Below are 18,450 nucleotides of genomic sequence, written 5' to 3'. Positions count from 1 at the left end.
TTCTCGCTCTCGAAAGCCTGTAAGATCTCGGCCTCAATTTTCACGTCTGTGGCCAAAGTGCTTCTTTTGAGGTCGTAACTTTCCATCACTTGTTAACGAGAGACGCTGTCCTTCAAGGCCCTCAGTATTCCCACTTTCGTCGCTAAATTCTTGGCCTGGTACGGCTGCAATGGAAAACAAGTAGCACAACTGACCGATGATCGGAGCGGCAAAATCGCGACACCCGGCGCTATTTTTCCCAAGCGCGCCGATAGCGAGAGAGCCAGTCACGTTGCATGTTTCAACGTGGGGGTGGCCGGCGAAAAATTGAGAGATAAGATAGCTCTTCAAATGCGGGCTTTCGGATGGGCTGCTTTCACCCCGCGTTGAGGCATGAAACGTGACTGTCACTCTCGCTATTGGCACGCTCGGGAACAATAGCACCGCGTGTCGCGATTTTGCCACTCCGGTCATCGATCACTTGTGCTACTCTTTTTCCGTTGCAGCTATGCTTCTGCCAATTCCATGCCAGGAGAGTAGCGCGCTGATGCACGGCAGTGCAGAGGAAAACTGATGCGAAACACGGAGAACCAGAAGAGCAAAGAATCATGGGAAAACCGGAAAAACCACGTGTGCACCTCGAATGGATAGCGGTCATACCCTTTGGAACTGACGGTAGCTAGCAGCACCTGCCGAATTCCTCCGCATTCCCTCCGAATTATTGAGCGTTTAGTGCCGTTTGACGGGACCGGATCGGCAGTTGAAATTATCCGAATTTCCGAATTAGCGGGGTTGAATTAACAAAGTTTTACTGTACTATGTTACCGAATAAAGGAACATGTTACCAGTAACGCCGGTAACATGTTACCACCAACATTGGTGTCGAGGCAAACCATGCGTGATGCCTGCCGTTCCAGGACTGCAGCTACTGGGCTTCAAGCCCCTGGAGCGGCTGAGGGCCCAGCACCACGTGCGGCCGTCCCACTTCGTGTACCCAGACGAGGGCACCATCCGGGGCAGCACGCGCCTCTTTGCGGCGCTACTGCAGAGCTGCCTGCGCCACAAAGTGGCACCGGTCTGCTACTGGGTCTCTCGAGGAGCCCAGGCACCCAAGCTGGTCTACCTGCTTGCACAGGTGAGCCACTGTGCAACCTCTAGGAGGAATCTAGAAGGCAAGTCCTGCGCACGACGTCGTCGTTGGTGGATTCCCGATTCGCCCCGAGCGGCAAACACGCTCAAGCTCGACGAGAGTCGCTGCACGGCGGCAGGCGTTCCGCCTTGGCGTCGCATACGTTGCGAGACGCTGCAAGGCGCGTGGGCAGCGATGCTGTCGCAAGCGAGGCGGCACTGCGTGGATCCACTAGCGATGACGTTTGAGGAGGAAAGGTGCGGGCCTCGTCTTCTGGGTGGTATTGGGCAGGTGCACGCGTCGCTCGTAGCCCAGAGTGACTCCCGTTGTGGACGCGCCGAGAAGGAGGTTTGCTCTGAAAAAAACCCTCGTGGCAGCCAATACGCGAGAGGGTCTCGCAGTGTTCGAGTCTGCGGTGCGAGCTTCTGCTCCAAGTGCTGCCAAATTGTTTCGCACGTGGCCATGCATATTCACGAATAAATTATTGCAGCCATTGCTCAGATTGAATAAGTAACTGTTTATCCACACTGTGGACAATGAGGGTCAGATTTTATCGCCATTGAAAAGAAACGGAGGCATACCAGACAATGTCGACCCAGCTCTTGTCCTAATACAATCCTTCACCGTGCTACTGGATCGGATGAACGGTCGGTGAACAACCTACCAGCAAAAAAATAGGCTTCTAGGGGAAATGCTTGCCCGCCAAGTTTCCCGTATTACCCGAGAGACTCCAGAGTTTTTACCATTTTGTAGGGTTGACGAAAAAATCTCCCAAAAAGCTCAAATTAACCCCCCTCCTTGCACTTAAACAATAAGTTTTTGCCGTTGCAACAGACGGCAACAATGATAGCGATGCCCAGCTGTCTCTCACTATCGTGAGCAGTGTAATACAGGTGTAATGAAGTCGTCTTCATGTAAATTCATTGTCAATATTTTTTTTTATTTTTTTTAAACTACGCTATATGTCTTTTTTGGCTTAGAAAACCTTCCCCGGATTTGGTTTCTCCAAACTTGGCAGGTATGGAAGTGTGTCATCTTTAGTGTCCCTTAGAAAGTTCCTAATATGCCAATAAATACCCACTGGTGCATACTTACCAGTGGCTGCCCGCCAGTCTATACTATATCTGCCAGTGTAGTCTTTTGCAACACGGTATCCGCAGGTATAGGTTCGTCTCCAGCAATTGCTCATTGCCTTCAGGCATGCTTGCGAGACGTCGAAGCATTGTCGAAGCTGGAAAGACCCTTGCCAAAAACGGAGCTTCTCCCGCAGACCTTAGATTACGACGGACAAACGTAGCGTCCGGCGGGTCGACCAGCGTTTCCCAGTACCGAGGGCGAAACGGTCGCAGGAGGAGGAGAGGGACTCCCACGGCCTGCAGCAGATGCCACCGGGCTTCCACGTGGTCCAGCTGCCGTTCAGCGACGACCGACGCCGCCTGCAGGGGCTGGACTGCCGCTCCAGCTCGGCACCACGCTCCCTGGTGTCTCTGGCCAGCAAGCTGGTGCAGCAACTGCGCTTCCCCTACCACCCGGACAACTTCGAGAATCCTGGTCAGTCGGACATGTGGGACTACTCGTATCGAATTCGGAGACCCCGGGGTTCGTAGACCGCCGGTCTAATCGTCACGCTAGGGTGTCCTCCGCTTTGATTAATTTACATACAAAATGTAAGAGTACAAACAAGCTGGTACAGGTTGAACGTAAGGAACGGAAACTAGACATTCTGGACGTAAAAATGACAACACGCGTCATCCCGTTTATGTCCTCGTTCTGAAATCTGGTCGTGAAGCGTCAGTTCGTTTTACGGCGGCAGCTGTTAGTGGCCCGTCCCCCAGTTTCGCGAGGGCGTGAGCGTGAATAAAAATGAACAGTTCCCCCGCTAAATTTGGCGGGCAAATTAATGTCACGGGACCTACAGACAAATTCAGGTTCCCTGCCAAAACTTAGTGGAAAAATTGACGTCATGCGACCCATGCACCAGTTTCCCCACTAAATTTGGCGAGAAAACACATCACAACCTTAAATTTATTTGTTCATCAATGACGTATCGACGTTAAATCAATGCAATCTCATTTCTATATCAGATAACCAAATGAATCACGATCGGCGCAATGTCTATCGATTGTCAACGTCGCATTGTCGAATAAGCAGAACAGCTGCTGCTGTCTAGACGCATCACGTCGTGGGATCGTTGTGCAATTTTACAGCGAAGCTGTTTATGGTTAGGATTCCGTGAATTTTTCGTGTGCGTCTACAAAAACTCGGAAAGGGCTCTCTTGGTCGTCAATTCAAGCGCTTGCGTCCCTAGTTTCCTTTCCTTCTAACGGGTGGCAATCCCATCGCACGTGTCTAGTTTCCTTAAACTCCTCGGGGCGGCGATAATTTTCGCCATGTGAATGCGTAGCTTTCGTCATGACGACCACCGATCAAGACAAGAAATGTTTGTACCTTTGTTCGAAATTTTGTGTCATGTGTGTCGTGTGCTAAACAACTTTGCTAGTTGTCCACCTTCACGAAGTGGATTGGCTCACGATTTTGTTTCTGTCTCGGACACTGAATACAAAGCCAGTTGCACTTTCTATTAGAGCAGTGGTTCTTACTTACTGATGTTTCGGAGATCTTTTGTGGTTCAGCGGAAGTGATGGGGTAGCCCGTACTCCAGGGGGGTGGAGCGGTATTGAACGAGTACATCAGTATTGAACAAGTAGAATGACAGCCGGGTAAATGAAGAAAACAATACATGCAAACCAACTTCTGGGCTGTGAAATGGAAAATAATCAGTCCTGCTCACCCGGCGTGTGTGGTTTACTCTCCTACTTAGCTCTGCAAGACAGCCAAAATCTATTAGAATGGACATGTGGGTGAGTTGGTAGGAGTTAATAGTGAAAAACAGTGCCACAGGGATGAGGACAAAGAAGAGAGATACTGAAAAGACTGAGTGCGCAGGTGAGCTGGTGGCTGCTAATCATGTTGTCCACCCGAGAGTGTGGTGCAGAAAAGGAAATCTTTTAATCAAAGGTTCTCTTCTGTGTCTGTTTTTTCGACTAAAAGTTTTTCCTTTTTTCCACCACAGTCTCGGGTGTTAAACGACATGATAAGAGAGATACACTGGACAAGCGCTGACTAGCAACGGAAATCTTATTAGAACAGAAACACGAATTGACGCCGATTCTCGTGCAAGCACAGGCACGACGTGATCTTCAAACACTTCTTTCTTCACATCTTAGAAAAGAAACACGAAATTAACGTCGAAGCACTGGCACTCGCACTGGCCAGTACGCATGCGCTGGCCAGAATCAATAAAAGGAAAGTTTAAATGCTCAACTTGACCAATAATCGAGGCCTTTGGGGACCCTAAAGAAGGCTTTCAGGGACCCCAAAAGGTCTGCAGAGCCCCATTCGAGAACCACCGTATTAGAGTGTCGTCCACTCCAGTGTCTAGGGTTATTGTTCGGTTGACCCACGTCAATAGCAGACGGGTTAATGGGAGTTGGCTGCAGGCGCATTGCCTTGGAGATGAACGTCCTTGTGCCGTGCCTTGCAGAGCTCCAGAGGTTCTGGCGCTGCCTCGAGGCCCTGGCTCTGGATCGGGACGTCGTGGAGACTTCCGTCGACTACACCCGTGAGTCTGCCAACTCTGTTTGCAGCAATGGTACCCGTACGTGAGCCGCAAGGGTGCTTTGAGCGTCGTCCCACCTCACCGCCTTCTCAACTGGGACCAGCCAAAAGGGTGACGCGGCAGAAAACCGCAAGACCACAGCATCGTGGGTTGCCCATGACAAGCGGTTTAGAGACGTAGAAGGGCTTACCTTTCTCATTTGTGATGCGTTTACCACTATTTTGGGGGACCACCTTAGATTGGTGCAGCCGATACGGCTAATCCGGGTGCATCTTCTCAGGGCCAAACCACGACAAGATGAAGCAAAAGGCAGAGAAGGATCTGGAGGCCTTCACCAAGGCTGCCTTTCCGGACGGATGTGCCCCTCCCACGGCAGCGAGGAAACGAAGCGTATGTGGCCTCGCGTCTCTTAAAACACCGAATCATTGGGTCTGTTTCTAGAATGGTTTGTGGGGCAGGATGTTCACCCAGCCGCCGACGTATTGATCAGTCAAGCAGTCCCAGACCCAACGAGATAAAAAAAAAAAAAAAATATTTGTGCGCAACTTTTGTTTTTTATTGGTCACTTTCAATTTGTTCAATAATTGCGGCTTAATCCTCCATTGTCATGATGTTGTATTCTTTGCATTTTGTCATGAACCTTCTACCGACCGAGATCGCTTCGCTACTAGGCCCCAAGTCTCTCACTGGGAGGGGCTTTAACGCCCATTTAAAGGCACTTTAGTGGGTACTCCGCGCATTGATTGGAGAAATTATTTTGCCATTCGTGATCCCGAAGGTCTAATGGAAATGATTTGATTGTTTCTTTTTTGTCAAATGTGCAGCCACTTCAGTGTCTCTCTAGACCGGGGGTCTCCAAACCCCGGCCCGTTCCGGCAGGCCCGCTATGGTGCATAAAGAAGTCAATGTGACGAAATGGCACCGCAACGCGCTCCAAATGTGCAAACAAAAAAACCAGAAAGAACAAAAAAAAAAAAAAAAATGCATCGTAATGAGGGTCCTTTTTCCATATTATGCGCCAGGGATCTGTTCCAAGCAGTATTTGCGCAAAGTACAAAAATCGTTGCATGGCCCTTATAGATGAACATTGTAATCACGAGCATTACCATTCTTAGTCTCCCGTTTTGTGTCTGTGTAACTATAAAAAAAAGAAATTCCAGTTGCGTTCTCACGTATATTGTGCTTAGTGTCCTGTGTCACCATGTCAGTTTTATTCTCATGTCTTTTTTTTACTGCACAAATGTGTTGAAGTTTCCATGCGCTTTGATTTATGCCTGGCGAGTTTTCTTGGTCACAAGAGTTGTGTAATGTCATAATTAGCTAAAGATTACATTTAAAATCAAAGTATATGTATTCATCCACCTTAGAGGTTTTTTTACTTAATCGCGAACATTCATTTCTGTGTTTAAATGGTTATCTATGCTTATTGATTTTGTTTTTCTTTGTTTTTTATTTACTCCTTCTCTATAAGGCCGCATTAGCGACAAGTCGCTAATGCGGCCCCGTAGCTGAAACATTTGGAGACCCCCGACCTAGACCATAACATTGTGCACATTAAAGACACTTCCAAACTTATGAGCACCCGTGACCTCTGAGCAAGGTGACTGGCTGTCGGAAATTTCTCGTTAATGTTTAGTCGTGGGGCGGATGCGTTGAAGTATACCCTCTCGCAAGGGCAACCCAACCGCACATTCCGTTCAGGCCGGTCCCGGGGAGGCGGCTGCGAAGAAGGCTCGGCCAGACAGCCGTACCGGGGCGGTGGACGTGGAGGAAGAGGCCAGACGTCGCAAGGTATGCGCACCATTGCCTCGAGAGTCCAGGTCGTTCCATGGCACAAGCCAACCAGGAGTGCTTTGTGGAAGGGCGCCCACCAACCGCCATGATCTCTCGCAGCTCTTCAGTCTGACGGTGAATGTGCTGAAGGAGTATTGCAAGCGCAAGGGCCTCCGGTGCCCGGCCAAGAAGGCCGAGCTCATCGAGTGCATCAACGAACACCTCGACCTCTGAGGGGCACTCCGCCACCGACCCCATCGCGTTTCGTAAGCTGCGGCTAGCTTTGCAGAATTCCTGGGTGCAAGCTCCCACGGCGTTTCTAAAACTACCGTTCTTTGTAAGCTATATCCTCCGCAAACTTGGAGTCATGAAATAGAGTGCAAACTGAAAAGTGGCCATGTTGGTAACCTGACGACTTGAACCTAAATAATGAGAACATCTCTAGTGCATGCGACTACCGCGATATTCTCAGAGTTTACCTGCCCTAGAAGGCAGCCCACCGTAGTAGTACAGTGTTTGGCTTACTGTTCGAAAAATTACACTTTGCGTCGTTTTGTTGCTGTAAATTGGCCCACACTACCCACCTATTGTCTCTCGGGCTCCTACTGTACATCTTTTTTTCTCGTTGGTGTATGTGTCATTTTAATTACGGCTGCCATTTTAATTACGGCAGGTGTCTCTTAACCTCTTTGTTGAGTTCCAAGTAATGAGTTATGTACTACGTTCTCCAGCTGCTCAAAACATGGTCGTGTTATGTTCTCCTCACAAACTTGTTCACTGTCACTTTTCTCGGTTTATGTACTTACTTGTGTCTATAGTCCATTGCAGATCAAGAAGGTAGGGCGAGGGTAAGATGGGCTGGGGAGGAGAAAGCAGACGGAACGCTGTAGAAGAATGGGAAACCTTCTCTCTTTAGTGTTCCGTCTGCTTCCTCCTCCCCGACCCCTCTTACCCTCGCCCTACCTTCTTGAGTTGCAACAGACTATAGCAGATTGCACCAGGGTGAGCATCAGATGTTGCCACAGCCTGTGGGTCTCACATTTTGCTAGCACGCCTTTGGGCTCCGTGGCTTTGCATTTTTGTTGTGTGCGGGACACACTGATATTTTCAGAAGAGTAACTAGCATGTTTTGTGCGCTTAATAAAAGACCTATTGCATTCAGTTTTAAGTTGTAGAAATTTTGTTTGCACTTACTGAAGCATACAGTCCCTCTGTAGGTGCTGGCATTCCTGGCATGGCGTGGCAAAATGTTTCAGGTGTTCCTAAATTGCACAGCAAACAGAGCAGCGCTCTATTCCTGTGGGAGTTATCAAAGACTTCCTGTGGGGCACACTTTAGTATGATGTTCCAGCACTCCAAGCCACAGTGGGGGCCAAATATACAATTCAAGCAGAGTAGTGGTGGTGTTGTTTTTAATTCTTATTTCCATTTTTTTGTCTATTAAGAATACCGCATACAATATGAAAAATTTTGTCACAAAAATATGGCTTTGACCTTATGTGTGTGTGGATGATATTGCTTTTAGCATTTAAAAGCCACTTTATAATTTTCCAAGCAGCGGTACTACTATGGCGAACTGAACACACTTGTAAGGACAACTTAAAAGGGCACTGACAGGGTATTTATGCTCACCAAGGTTTTTATTTGAACATGACCTATAAAAGCCTAGCTACCCAGAACACAATTTGCGGCACAAATATAGTTCTCTTTACTTGAAAACAGCCGGTCGAGAATTAACTGGTTTCAGTCGCCCTCACTCTTTTCCATGGTCATGTAGTGTTCAAACTATGTACATGTACCAAATATATTCAATGTCGTGGGTCATCTAAGGCACACATTCAATATTAAAAATAGAAACCCCATTATTTGTGGCTTTCAAGAAGCTGCAAATACGTTGATTGAAGATAATTATCGCGCAGATCACAGGAAGTAATGTACACGTCACTTTCAATATGGTGACGTACCGCAGGCTGGACAATGCTATGGCGGCGCACGACGGGCCAACGTTGCGACAGACATGGGGCCGCTACTTCGGAACTGTCGGTCGTAGTGCCGGCCAACTGATCTATGTCAAGCGCAGAACATCGAGCGGAACAGATATAAGTGCAAAACAATCGCACGACAAACGGTGCACAAAGATTCGTCGTCATCTGCTTCACATGCCAGAGAAGCACAGAAAAAAAATGTGGTCAGGTGTAGCCACGCGATTTCCGTGCGTCCGGTTTCAAGCAGTAGAGATTTTAGAGCGCAGCTCTTAGGCGCTCAATTCCGGGTTGCGGCATCACCGTCGGCGTAACCATGCGTTGCATTATGGGATGTTTCCTATAGTGACGTCACGAGGGTAAAATTTTCCCGCTAAATTTAGCAGGAAACTTTTTCCGCTAAACTTACCAGGAAAATTTTCCTGCTATATTTAGCGGAGAAATTTGCCACCAAATTTAGTGGAAAATTTTTATTGTCGTGATGTCACATGTGGTGCCCCTCAATCCGGGAAAGTTTTTCTGCTGAATTTAGTGGGAAAATTAATCCACTACATTTAGCGGGGAAATGTTTCCACTAAATTGAGCGGAAAATTTTTACCTGCTAAAGTTAGCTTAAATATTCCCACGTTAAATTTAGCGGGGAAATCGACCTCTACACCAATTCAGCTTTTTTGCTAAATTTAGCGGGGAAATTTTCACTAAATTTCTTGCTAAGTGGGAGGGGAGCAAGAGAAAGCCTACCCTCTCCTCCTCAAGAGCTGCACTCTAATTTGGCATTACAAAGAATTGTTAGCTTCTTTCATTTTTGGCTTTATTAAAGATATAGGTGACTCTGCAGCAAAATATTTATTGGGCAATCTCTTGACACCATATTAAATTGCCTGGCAAAACATTAAAAAAAATTATTTTAAAAATTGGAAGGCGTCAGTATTTTTTTAATGGCAAGAATGTTTTTTTTTTTTTTTAATGCAGCACATATTTTATGTAGTAAAAGAAAAGTAATTGATTGCTGCCAATCGTTGCTTGAAGGAATTCATGGTTCATTAGCATGCACCCTAACTATTGCTAGGTATACAGGCTCATTTATGTGAGCAGTCCACCAACTTGTCACAAAAACAAGTTGGGCGACCCGTCTGAAGACGTTGGCAAGCAGCCGGGGAACGTCGTCTGCTGCACTCTAGAGGTCCAGATGGGCTACCACACTGCCGCCGATAGTTACTAAAATGCAGTGGGGAAGCAGTTTTGCCCAAACAAGTAAAAAAAGAAATCTTTTTTTTTTTTTTTTTTCTAGGCTTGGTGGCACAAGTTGCATTGCCTTGCATTGCCTTGCATTGTTATAAAGGGTATATAGCCATCACCACCCATCCATCCAACTGGTATTCTTGTTTTTCATCCGACTGAGCCTCATGTGGAGAGCTAGGAGAAAGTCTTCTAAGGCAGCTCTTTGGCTTCATTGTCGATGCAGCTGTCGTGTTGTGGCCACCGGTCGTGCTCTGTACACAGGAATAATAATGCATAGCAAGGTATCAGGACACTCGTTGCCAGAGCAAAAAGTACCTCCCATATGACATCAGACTTTTTGTCTCTCTGTACTATACAGATCAGATAAGGCAATCTCTCAAGTTGCCTTCTGTGCTAACAAAAGCATATGAATTCGTCGATGTTCTGAAGAATGCGTCGTTAGCACAGACAATCGCACGGGGAAGGTGCTTTTGAAAGCCACAGGTTCACGCTTGTACATTTACTAGCACTGAAGACATCACATTGAAGGAAGTAACAGAAAAAAGAGGCACAAAGTTTGTGTCTGCCAGAACTTCTTTCTTTCTGTCAGCTTCCTCAATATGTGATTTCTACCAACTTCAATGGAAGACAACTTGTGAGGCAGAGTACAGTTTGTGCAGTAGCGTGCATACACGGCATATCCTGCTCGCGTATTCAGGGTTGCCACAGCAGGTACCACCAAGCAGTGCTGTTTTCGTTAAATCACCAAACAAGGAAGCCTCTTTTCATGACACTTCACTATGAGTTCTGTTCAAACAATCAATCAGTTTTTTTTTCTCCGAGATTGGGAAAAAAAAAGTTGCAAGTGCAGCTTGCAAAGCCTTAGCACCAGGATGACAGTGCAGCGATACATCCGCCTTTACAGTGGTCAAATACAGAAAGTTGACGCACCAGAAACCAAATGTAGCCATGATCCGTGCACTAAGATTATTGTCGAGTCATGCAGGAAAGCTACTTGACAGCAGTCATTGCCACCTGCACTGTCTGCCCTGCAACGCCAAAGGTATAGTGCATTTGCGGAAACTAAACTAGTCAAGTGGCGCAACATGGAACGGCCCGCTCAAGGGGTGTCCTGCCCACTATCAGCTGGCGGCGAACGCAGAAGGCTGCTTGCACGCTTTTTACAAACATCATTGCTCGAACCATAAACAAACTAAAGCATAAAGGCGTATCAACCATGTCATCAAAAAACAAAAATATATCATAAAGCACTTTTATCACTTATCAAGCTGATAGAGTGGGCAGGACACCCCTCGAGCGGGCTGTTCGATGTTGCGCCACTTGACTAGCCAAGTTTTCGCGAATGCCACCAGTTGCGCTCCCTGGAGAAAGCCGTTATAGACAAGTGTGATTAGCACTGTACATGCTCTCACGGTTTCTAGGGCTTACCTGGAACTTCGAACATGAGTCCCGGGTGCAGTCTGCTGGCTGCATCCACAAAGAGCGTTGTGCCAGACACGTAGGACGCACCCGGCGACAGTAGGAAGCAGACGGCAGAAGACACCTGAGCGCGTGATTTAATGCCTCCAGTCATGTCACCATACGACTACAGAGGCAGGGTTCAGTGCAAACCAGTGTGCGAACACCATCTGCTGAAAGAACTTTCGGTCTCCTCTTCCTGCCCAACATCAATATATAATTATTTTGAAGTATTGAGAAGCCACCACACTTGCCACAGGGGAAAATCGCGAAAGCGAATGCGCCATGTTTCAAACAAAGGCAAAAATACTTTGCTTACTCAATTTTACCACCTTTTTTCGTTTGGCTACTCAATTCCATCCTACACTATCTGGGTTTTAAAATAGTACTTCTAGCTCAAGACCGAACATTAGTGCAAACTGAAAACAGACCTCCTGTGGTGTGCCCGTCCTTTTGGCAGCGAGGCGCGGCCTCACAAGATCAAAAATATCGACTGCATAGTTTTTGGCCGCCGTAGCCGAGTAGATGCTGCCCTGCAGGAACAAAGAAAGTGCATTGGTGGAATCCCCAAAGTGCCAACATGGGCAACACCAGGGTGTAAGATAGACAGGTGGTGAAACGAGAGCCAAATGAGCGACCGGATTGTGTCCCCCTCGGTTTTCTCTTTTTTTGTGGCGCCATCTATGTGGAGCACCGCAAACTCTCACTCCAGGTGGGCGAACGCTGGCGACCGGTTAAACTGACGGAGAAGGTTTCTCGTGGATTTTCAATGGAGGACTGTCGTGTTCTGTTTATTTTGCACACTCTCCTATAGAGCTCCATGCAAATTCGATTCCAATTTCTTTCTTCTCGCCGCAGCGCCGTTCTGTCGCAAATCGGGGGTACCCGCAAGCCACCCGCAAGCAGACGAGTACACAATCCGGTCACGGCGCTGCGGTAGGTTTCTATGGGCCGTTTCCCCAACTGTCTATCTTACACCCTGGGCAACACTCACCGGAGTAACCGCATTGACCCGAACTCCACTTTCTGCCCACTCAATGGCCAGGGAACGCGTCAGGTTTTCCACACCGGCTCTCGCAGCTCCTGAATGCCTGCGAGGGGACCGTTGCTTCAGCTTCGTCTCGCGTTGCAAAGAAAAAGGGACGACCACTCACGCCGCCATGGGAAAGCCACGCACATTCTCCATGATGATGTTGACAATCGATCCCCCATGCTCTTTCATCCATTGGCTGTAAGCTGGTTGCAACATGCGCCAGAAGAATCGGCAGGCAACTACATAGCGGCACAACCTTGACTGGTCTACTTGCTTTTGTAAAGGCACAGAACTGGACGCGACAGAGAATGATTCGGTGTCTTGCAACCCCGTTATCTATCCTGTCTAGCAGGCCTTAACACTAAAGGTGCTCATCGAGCAAGTGGAGAACATGCAGTAGGGAAGAGCACGGTGATGTGCATGGCATCACGTGTCGAGGAAGCCACGCGCAGCACTCGTAGCGAACCTCTAAAGGGGTGTCTAAACAGGGCACTTAAGAACGCGTGAGGCGACACCACTTTTCCGCCATACGAAGTGGAAGTTGACATCCGGCAGTCCGTTTTCCGTTCGGACACCACCAGGCAAACGTTGCGGCTTTCCTCCTCCCCTCCTGCCGCACCCTCGCTTCCCTTTCCCATTTCCGCTGTGTTGGCTGTCAGTCAAGTCGCCTTGAGCGATTGACTGACAGCCAACAGAGCGGGTGAATGGCTGTCCAGACCCACGTGAGGGCATGCTCTCGGCCTTGGTGAAGAACACAAGTGGACTTCGACAAAAGCTTTCCCCTGGCTTTTTAAAAAAACAAAACTGACGGAAGCGGATTGTTACACCTTATATGGAAGAGAAGTCTCGCTTCACGCGTTCTTGAACTGTCCTGTTTAAACAGGATTGCCAAGAACCTTGTACGGCGAGCCAGTCGATCATGACATGGCTTTCCACGCACAGGAGAGATGGCACAGAACAAGGTGTGAAGAAGTGATCAGATATGTGACTAAGTTGTGTCTCAGTATAAGTAATTCTCTTTAGCGGATAAAAAAACATCTCGGCCACGACTTCTGTTTATTGTAGTGCCTCGGGTGGTCATCAAGTGACGAAAACGACGTAGCCTTCAAGGTATTCCCTCTTCCCTTTCTCGAAGGCACACCTCGTTTGCGAAGAGCCGGTGGATTTCCTATTATTGCGGAAAATATGAGGCTGCCATTGCTACAACTGGCAGATGCCAGCGCTGTTGTCTGCCCACTGCAGTAGTGCCACAGCTCGCTGGCACCTGTCCGGAGAGACACTCCAGTCGGAGCTCGGCAGTGGGACGTCGCCGTAACCTTTTGTGCGAGAAGCGGACGAACCTGCTGGCTGTATTGAACTCCTCAATCCCCTCAAATATATGCGCAATTTATCTGCATTCCTTGGAAGGCTGAAGCCATAAGCTCCTAAGAAGCTTTTGCTCCAGTGGTAGAGGCATTCGCTCATATTCATAGCCTATTAGACCACTGAACGAAGCCACACATAGCCTAGATTTTCTATGCACCGAGAAAGTGAGGGAAAGGAGGGGACGAGAGAGTGCGGGGATGTCAAAATGCCAAGTTCAGATTCGAATTATTAGTGGATAAACCTAAAGCTAACTGCCTTTGACTCCACTGCACTCTTCAAATGAGAGAGCCAATCATCGGACCCCTGCGTTCCGCATTTCAACTTGTTCGACGAGTGCAGGGAAGACAAAAGCAGCTAGCTTTAGGTCTACCCACTAATCGTTCCAAACAAAACTCGGCACTCCGACGTCCCTGCACTCTCTCGTCTCGTCCTCTCCCTCACTTCCTCGGCGCATAGTCCTAGAAGTAGGGTGACCAGACGTCCCATCTTGGTCGGGACAGTTCCATTTTAAAGTTTCTTTATTGCCGTCCCGTCCTTTTGGCCTAACGAAGCCTCGTGTCCCGTTTTCGTGGGAACATCCATGGTAGTTACAAAATCACTACTAAGGGAATGGAAGAAAAGCAAAAGAATGTTTACTTGTTGCAGAATGTTATAAAAATAAACCTACAATGAAACATACTGTAGTTGCATTTGTTAATAGAATTTGTTCGCATAAATGTGTGTGCCTCTTCTATATTACTGAATGTGCCGTGCTTTGGATGGCAACATTGCTTCCTCATTGTTAAAAAATAGGGAAGAAAAGCACTTTTGTTCTCAAGGAAGTACTTTGGAGAAATGTGCGTGCTTATGTTTATATGTCAAGCACATTTTTATGGTCACCCTACCTAAAAGGGTTAACAAGAAGTGGCAAAGGCTACAGGTTTAAGGTCACACAGGAGTGCTTGGGCAAACAAGGTGTGTACCACACAAAAGAAATGAGCTCGTGGCCTTTACAACACTACCACAGTTCAGGTACTGAGATGGAGCATGGCAGACATTTCTAAAAGAGCACTGCGGCCACTACTTGTCGAGAAACATATACATTGGAGAGCTCTCGTAAAGGAGTCCCTCTGGCCTTCTTTGGGGTGCTCTCGACAGGGCAGACCACTTGCACCCACCTTCTTTGCACGTAAGAAAGGTTCCAGTGAGGTTGGTCTCGACCACGGCGTTCCATCCCTTTAACGAGATGCCGTCTGCCTTCGATAAAAACTGGCCACCCCCGTTGTTGACCAGGAAGTCGAGGCGGCCATGGCTCTCTAGAGTCCTGCTGATTAGGTTCTTCACCTGGTGAAACCAGTGGGAATAAACGTGGGACTGTGTTGACTGTGTCTTGTATGCAGTCTGCATTAATTGGCGGTAAAAGGTATTCTGGTGCAGCGTATAATTTGACATCCCCAACTCCTCACTCCCCTTTCGGGATTGAAATGGTTTTCATAATTATTCCTAATCAGGTTCTGGACGATCCCTTGTACCCATGTGCAAGCGTTTGCGGTGTAATGAATGGGACCGTTGCACCAGCGAAGGGTAGCTGAACATAACTGTGGCATTTGTTGCAATCTTGATCCTTAGCTAAGCAGATGATGCGAAGGATAGTGGTCTTATTCTGTGGAGGACGTTTATGTTCCGTTCTCTTTTTCAACTCTTCGTTGACGTGTCGAATCAGCCTCGCAACTTGCTTCTATGAGGGTTCTAACCATATTTATTTATAACTGTGGACTGCTCAGATTGTGATTTGTTTGAGGAAGTTGGTGAAGAGCCCGTTTTTTCAGAAGAACCTGGTTATGAAACCATTTTTTTTTTAGCTTGAAAGCGTTTCACATTACAGTTATTCACATTGTTCCTCTTTTCATGAAAACTGCAGTATAGATGCCAAATTGTAATAAAAATGACATGCACAAAGCAGAGATTTGAGCTTTCCCTTCTTCCAGCTCCCCAGTTGCGAGGCATGAACCATGACTTTCTTTTCTCTACAGTTTCAAAAGCAAAGGCTCAGATATAGCCTATACCCTGTTTCATACGTATAATGTACTATGCTGTCAAAGCTGCTGGTGTGAACATGGGTTTTATAATCTTGCAGATCATTTGCATACATTGTCGCACAATCACAACTGTAGATAAAGCCATGCGCTCGTGCCAGTAGCTTTAACAGCGTTTTATATTCAGTATGAAACGGAGTATTGTCAACTTATTTGCAATGGTCTGCCACTAGCCCAGCCGTTGACGCAACCCCGGTGATGCTCGTACGAGTCTTGCTTTGAATAGAGCCTCGCCAGCCTGCTCACCCACCTGTTCCTCACTGCGGATGTTACATGGTGTGTACAAGATGCGAGGGCATCCCTCCTGGTTCGTCAATCGGCTCTGAAGCTCGTTGGCCGCACCTTTCAGGTTCTCTTCGTTCCTAGAGGCTATTGTGACACTGCAACCTGGGTTGGAACATTGCTTGTGTCTTAAGTATGTACCTGCATATGTATGACTTGAAATTACAACCATCTGCAGAAAAGCATATGTGACCGACAAGGTGCAGAGCTAACCCAGAGGTTAGCTATAGCATGCGGTAAAGTACAAGTAAAATATACTGTAACTGGAGGTTTTTCTACATTATCCAGTCAAATGATCCTATACATGGCTTGCACTGACACCACATCAGCCGTCATTGCTACATACCATGCTCACTTGCCCGTACCTTCGGCAGCATACATTTGGCACCATTGAATTTGTTTTCGCTGCAATTCATTCTTCTCGGCTTGCCGAGAAGAACAGATTCGATGGTGTGAAATGTATGCTGCGGAAGGTATGGACACAAGAGCATGGTACGGATAAATGGCAACTGGTATGGTGCCGAAGGACGTTGGAAATGGCAGCTGGTATGGTGCCGAAGTTGGAACAAGTATCATGGCAAATTTCAGGAAAGAACTTGGAAATCAATTCCTTAAACCACAAGCTTCTGGAATATCTTTGGAGCAGAACGCAAATACCGAAAAGCTCGAGGTACAGCTAAGCATTTCTTGCGAGCTGTGAATGCGAAAGCATGCAAGCCGCTTGTCCACTTCCTTTGTCGTCTGCTCGTTCGCTCCCTCTGCCATCTGCTGCATACTAGCGCTCGCGTGCTTCGGGATCTCGGAGGCGATGCAGCGGCCAATAGGAGCCCCGTCGACGCGCGCCAGCCAACGGAACCGAAGGCACGTGGAAACTAAGAGCCATTTTTGCGCTTCCAACTGATAACGCCAGCTCGCTCCATGAAACAGCTAATGCTTTCGCATTAAAACAAGTATGTCTAAATAAGCACTGAACACAAGAGCTATGTTTAAATGTCATGGGCAACTGTCAGAATTGCTCAGATGCGGTGCGGAGTTTCCTGTCTTTCCTCCGAATCGTTTACTATAAAAAGAGTGGCTATTCGGGATAGTTGGTTGGTGGTCATTTCATAAAACTTGCGAATGGGCAGCAAAGATTAGGATGAAGGGAGGACAGGACACAAACGAGGCACAACTTCCAACTGATTTTTATTGAAACTTGTTCGCTATTTGAAATCAACCCTTGTCACGAAACAAAACAACCGTCACGGCGCATGCACAAGGTACAGCATTACCTCGCCCTCAGGAAAGCAATCTCCTTCTCAGATAGCGTTAGTGAAGGCATAGCGACACACATATCGCCCAACTAGCTGATTACTTGGGTGATATGTTTGAGGCGTTGCCTTCGATAGAGCTATCTGAAAAGGAGCTTGCTTTCCATAGGGCAAAGTAATGCTGTACTTTGTGCATGCTCGGTGACGGTTGTTTTGTTACCAGGGTTGTTTACAATACCGGTACAAGTTTCAGTAAAAATCGGTTTGAAGTTGCACCTCATTTGTGTCCTGTCCTCCCTTCGTTCTCTTTGCTGCCCACGCACAAGTTTTATAAAATGTTTACTATACTCCATTCCACCTTACGTGCTACTGCAGCGGACGCTATGAGCCATTCCGGCTCTGTGAACGTAGCATGTGACACACTCTCTGCGCGTCACTACACCCAAGGTCACGTAACACTCAAACGGCCTTGGACCAGCTCATAGCATTCGCTTTGGCTAGGCATAAGGCAAGGGGGGGGGGGGGGGTGCTCCCCATGTTTACGCCACTGGTGATTGTGTCTCCTTCACATAGGATCATTGTTGTAGTCTTTCCTATTTGCCTGGAGACCCAGAATGAATTTAGGGGAAACATGCTCTTGTTTATCCACGGTTCTATGAGGTATGTGGTGATTCCCTTTGTCCACAATGCGGTGGAAAAACCTTCTGACATTTTGAAAAGAAGCTCAGACAGCGCGAGCACCAGTTGTGAGCGGGCGCAGGGGTATCCGTAGCTTTGCATTATTGCCAAGTTGTCCCAAGTACACAACAGCACAGAGCACGGGCAAGGGTACAAAGCACGAGCTCTTAACAGTCGATTCCAGTGCGCGAGCGCTGCACTGGCGCCTCCCGTGGCTTCGGCCTCGCGTTCGTAGCATTCGGTTTGATCCAAATTTACGCGAAGCAGAACAGCTGATGTTGCGCGCACGTTTATGCGGAGCGCATTTCGGCCCCAACTTCGTGTTCGAGGTGAGGTGGGAAGGAACGTCCGAATACCCAAATGAAGGAGCTCCTCCGCCACGGCCTTTCCGATCCCTGTCGCTCCCCCCGTCACCACGGCCACCTTGTGTTTGAAAAGTCCCGGTCGGAAGATGCTGCGCACGCACCGCACACCCTTGCTCATGTCGACGAGGACGAAGCGGAGGTAGCTTCGTGCACGGTTCAGACACCGCTCGGTCTGGTGTCGAGCGACGAACTAACCAACAGACTTGTTTCAGCAACTACT

The 18,450-nt window shown here is 47.8% G+C and overlaps 2 protein-coding genes across 2 annotated transcripts in view; one reads left to right on the top strand and one right to left on the bottom strand.

Annotated features, from left to right (window-relative positions):
* Positions 1–7,668, top strand: part of LOC115318098 (ATP-dependent DNA helicase 2 subunit 1) — a 43,009-nt gene extending 35,341 nt beyond the window's left edge. Inside the window, exons 11-16 of the mRNA XM_029977814.4 lie at positions 897–1,114; positions 2,458–2,659; positions 4,653–4,730; positions 5,008–5,117; positions 6,429–6,518; positions 6,621–7,668. Coding sequence (XP_029833674.2) covers positions 897–1,114; positions 2,458–2,659; positions 4,653–4,730; positions 5,008–5,117; positions 6,429–6,518; positions 6,621–6,734 — 812 coding nt within the window. The 3' untranslated portion in view covers positions 6,735–7,668. The remainder of the gene's footprint in view (positions 1–896; positions 1,115–2,457; positions 2,660–4,652; positions 4,731–5,007; positions 5,118–6,428; positions 6,519–6,620) is intronic.
* Positions 7,669–7,906: 238 nt separating this feature from the next.
* Positions 7,907–18,405, bottom strand: LOC8035892 (peroxisomal trans-2-enoyl-CoA reductase). Its single transcript, XM_040207887.3, has 8 exons — positions 18,222–18,405; positions 15,906–16,042; positions 14,738–14,903; positions 12,337–12,418; positions 12,177–12,273; positions 11,614–11,715; positions 11,153–11,267; positions 7,907–9,975 (listed from the first exon to the last, which is right to left on the bottom strand). Exons 1-8 carry the CDS (start codon positions 18,346–18,348, stop codon positions 9,914–9,916), a joined length of 888 nt encoding a protein of 295 aa, XP_040063821.1. The 5' UTR covers positions 18,349–18,405; the 3' UTR covers positions 7,907–9,913.
* Between the last annotated feature and the right edge of the window lie 45 nt (positions 18,406–18,450).

The sequence above is a fragment of the Ixodes scapularis genome, unplaced genomic scaffold, assembly GCF_016920785.2.
Source record: "Ixodes scapularis isolate PalLabHiFi unplaced genomic scaffold, ASM1692078v2 PGA_scaffold7__128_contigs__length_106722199, whole genome shotgun sequence".
NCBI lineage: Eukaryota > Metazoa > Arthropoda > Arachnida > Ixodida > Ixodidae > Ixodes > Ixodes scapularis.
This window is presented reverse-complemented; position numbering and strand designations above follow the sequence as displayed.